Genomic DNA, 4,064 nt, shown 5'->3' with positions numbered 1-4,064 from the left:
GAGAGTTTTGGGGCTGAGGAACTTGGAGCTCTTTCTCTGCCAAAGGACACCTGGCAGAGAGTTTTGGGGCTGAGCAACTTGGAGCTCTTTCTCTGACAAAGGACACTGGCAGATGGTTTTGGGTTGGGGAGCTGGGGCTTGTGCTGCTCTGGTTGAAACAGGACATGGGTGGCACCAGAATTTTGGTACCCTGGCGTGGATGTGCCATCTGGTTGTGTCACCTGGTTCATCACCCACTTCTTCAGAACTCACCATCACCTCTCCCATCCCTTCAGCAGAATTACCTGAGGCCAGAGTTTGCTCCCAGCCCCTGCAGCTCAAACTCCCAGTTTGTGTTGTTTTCTCTCTTCTCAAGTTGCGTTGCCATTCCCTTCTGCTCCCAAAATCTCTCCCCACCCTGAGGATCCTCAGGATGAACCTCCTGGCATTGTCTTGCTTTCCAAGGAGGAGGGCCAGGAAAAGTGTCACCCATTAGTCTCATCAGACATGCAGTTACCTTGTCAAGGACTCTCTAATTGGGATCTGCCCCTGATGTTCTCTCAGTGATTCACTGCAGTGCTGGGAGCAAACTGCAGGCTTGAGCTCCAGAGCTGCTGGCAGCCAAGGGGAATTTGGCTGAAGCCAAAGGGAATTGGGATCCTTAATGTCTCTGCTGCTTCAGCTCAGTCCCTCCCTGTCCATCCAGGTACCACAGAGCACAGGACGTTCCCCTGGGGTGTCACAGGGGTCCTGTTCTGGCAGCAGCTTCCCAAGGGATGTGTGTGCCGGGTGGGCACATCCTCCCCTCAGTCAGGGAGGAGCAGAATCCTTTCTTTTCAACCTTGGCTGAAACACCCAAAAGGTGTTTGTGGAGGAGGCAGCCAAGGTTCTGCTCCCATTCAATCACAGCTGAGGAGCTGTGTGGTATCAGTAAGCAGAACTTGGTGTTTTCCCACTGGTCAGTCCCAAACCCTTGAGAACCATCACTTTTGTGGGCAGGAGAGGCACATTGGTGTCTGTAGGCAGGAACAAGAAGCCTTTCAGGGCTGGATTCCAGCTGCCAGCCTGCCTTTGAAACCACACCTTCATCTCCCAGTTTAGAGGTGCCCACGGTGCCTCCTGGGATCCTGTTCCCATCCCCAGCCCTGTGCTCACTCTGGGAGTTGCAGCCACCTCCAGGATTGATTCATGGAGTGCTGGGAGCACTTGAAGATCTGTCCCAGCATGTGCTGAGCAGAGTGAGAGAGAAGCTGCTTTTTGGCTCTTCCTGTAATTTTCCCTCCAGGTCCCTCCTGGGATCAGAACAGTTGCTTTCCAGGTTTTATGTAATGGCAAATGATTAGAAACATCTTAGGAGAAAGAGAAAAAAAAAATGCAAAGGAATTATCACTTGAGGGGAAAAAACACCAAGCCCACCTTCTTCCATATCCTCATGTTTATTCCATGGGGGTGGAAGTGCTTAGGACTCAGGGGCTCTTTTCCCATCCAGCAGCTGGCAGTGGAATATTCCCTCCTTTGCAGTGTGTGGCTGCTGTCAGAGCTCCTCAGCAGAGTCCCTGGAGATCAGCTGTGGATATGTGGGAGATCAGAGGCAGAATTGGTTAAACAGCAGCTACTGGGCATTGAGCAATAGTTGCACAACCCTTTTATTTCTGGAAGTAAGACCGGAATACTGAGGAGACACTTCCCAGCTGGGTGCCAGCAGTGTGGATCGTGCTCCTTCCCAGCCTTTTCTGCCATGGGAAGGGATTGGCTGCCATCTCCCAGCCTTTTCCTGGCAGAAAAGGGGCTCTGTGAGCCTGTGGAATGGGATCCCCCCACTCCCCTCTGCTCTGGGCAGGTCATGACTGTGTTGGTGTCCAGGTGGGGCTGGGAGCAGCTCTCCAGCTCCTTCCCACAGACTCTCCTGGCCCTGAGCTGGCACAGATGTTTTTGGGATCCCTGTGAAGAGCCTCCACCAGGCAGGTGCTGCTGTTGGCAGCCAGATTCCTCTTCCTTTGTGTGAGGCAGAGGAGGAGATCCCAGGATCAGCTTTGGAGGGTCAGTGTGAGCACCTGGCCAGGGAGAGGAGGGAGCTACAACCCAGGGAGCTACAACCACCTGAAGTGTCAGCACCTCGCTTTGCCGTGAGCAGAGACAAACTGTGCCTGTTGTCCCCACGGAAGCTCCAGCGGTGACAGGATCCCCCCTTGCCCTCCCCTCTTCTCCTGGATCCCAGCCCTCCATGCCTGTCTCTGTTCCAGGTTTGGTGCTAGGTGCCCCTGAGGCCTGCAGCCAGTCCCCATCCTCGCAGCCCAGCCGTGGCCTCCTGCCCTGCACGGCCCCGCAGCCGCCCCCGCAGCCGCCCCCGGCAGCCCCCGGCCTCCCCCCAGCCCAGCAGCAGCCGGCCATGAGCAGCCCCATGATGTCCCAGGTGAGTCCCAGCTAGGGGGGAGGCAGGCCCAGAACAATCCTGGGGTGCTCTGGGCTCACGCTTGGCTTTGGGGGTCCCCACACTCGCTGTCCCTCTGTGGCAGAGCAGGAGAAGGTTGGGCTTTGGTGTTCCTGAGTGGTTCTGGGGGATATCCCACCTTCCCAGCTCTGCTGGCCAGCAGCCCCCTGGAAAAGGGTCTGTAGCCCTTGGATGAGTGGCAGTCTGAAGCAGTTCCCCTCAGGACCATCCTGAATGAGTGTTGGATTTGAGCTCCCCAGGACTGAGCTGTAGTCCTGGGGGAAGGCAAGCCTGGAGCAACACTGGGTGTGTGCTCCAGACCATCCCTCCCTGAGTTAAAGCTGAGGGATGTTCCATGTCCCACAGCCTGCTGGGCTGTTTCCAGGGCTTGGAACCCTCCGTGGCATTCCTGTGTCCTCGTTCTGCTCCTGAGGCTGTGACCAACCTCATCCCAGCCCTGTCCTGCTGCAGGAGTGGGGATGGGGTGGGAGCCATCCCAGTGCAGGGTTTGGGGTGAAAATTGTGGTGGTGTGGGGGCACCCATGGCACCTTCCTGTCCCACGTTGGTGCTGGATCTCAGCCTGCCCAGGGATCCTTTGGCATCACTTTGTTGTTACACTGGAGGGGTTCAAGATGCAACAGGGCAGGGAATTTGCTGGATAATCAGACCAAGGCTCCCTTTTCCCACGAGAAGTTGGACCAGGTGTTCTGAGGTTCCTCCTTCCAATCTGGGCCATTCTGTGACTCTCAGTGTTTTCACTAGACTGGACTGAGAGAAAGGAAGAACCTTCTGGAAAAGCTTTTACTGCAGGTACAGGAGCAGCTGCTTGCTGGCTGTTCCCACTGCAGGAGAGGGGGGAGCTGGTAGTCCTTGGGCCCTGGAGTGGCTCCAGGGTTGTGGATCTGTTTGTGGAGGATTCTGAGACTTGAGGGATGAGCTGTCGTCCTGGGGCTGGAATAGCAGAGTGCCTGGGTGGGATCTCATGCAGGATCACTGGATTGTGTTGGGCTTTCAGTTTGTATCTTTGACTGTCTCATCCAAGGGTTTAGATCCTGGAAAAACTGATTTCAGGTGTTTGTTGGTGAAGGGTCTGGAGATGCACCATCCCCATGTCCCTTCTATGTCACCAAAGGTCAAATCGAAGGATCAAACCCCCCATCCAGCACTGACTGTCCCTGGGTCAGTGCCCAAAGCACAGTGTGTGGGTTTTAGTGAGGGGCTGTCACAAAGCAGGTGACAAAGCAGAGGTCCCTGTGGAAGGTGGGTGTACAGGAGTGGCCAAGGAACACTTGGAATGCTGGAAACAGGAGGGACACGTGCTGGGAGATGTGGCTCTCCTGCTGCTGCTGGCCCTGGTGAACTCGTGTCACTCTTCCTGCCAGGCAAGAGCTGCTTTGGGGCAGGTCACTCCTCCCCAGCTCTGCAGAGCCTCAGGCTGGGCTGTGTCTGATGGGATGGATGCTGCCCTGGAATGGTTTCTGTGCTTCCCAACCCCCTGCAACGCCCCTCTGTGTTTGCAGTCGGCTCACTTGACTAACCTTGTTGTTCCTTCTTTCTCTCCTTCCTTTTCCTTCCTTTTCCTTCCTTTTCCTTCCTTTTCCTTCCTTTTCCTTCCTTTTCCTTCCTTTTCCTTCCTTTTCCTTCCTTTTCCTT

At 55.5% G+C, this 4,064-nt stretch overlaps 1 protein-coding gene across 4 annotated transcripts in view; it reads left to right on the top strand.

The window, feature by feature from the left end:
* Positions 1-4,064, top strand: part of R3HDM2 (R3H domain containing 2) — a 31,634-nt gene that overhangs the window by 20,153 nt on the left and 7,417 nt on the right. For all 4 annotated transcript variants that reach the window (XM_015615683.2, XM_015615682.3, XM_015615681.3 and 1 more), the window contains exon 13: positions 2,223-2,392. In XM_015615683.2, coding sequence (XP_015471169.1) covers positions 2,223-2,392 — 170 coding nt within the window. The remainder of the gene's footprint in view (positions 1-2,222; positions 2,393-4,064) is intronic.

This window comes from Parus major, unplaced genomic scaffold (assembly GCF_001522545.3).
Source record: "Parus major isolate Abel unplaced genomic scaffold, Parus_major1.1 Scaffold220, whole genome shotgun sequence".
NCBI classification, from domain to species: Eukaryota; Metazoa; Chordata; class Aves; order Passeriformes; family Paridae; genus Parus; species Parus major.
The sequence above is the reverse complement of the archived record's forward strand: the minus strand, read 5'-3'. Positions and strand labels throughout refer to the sequence as shown.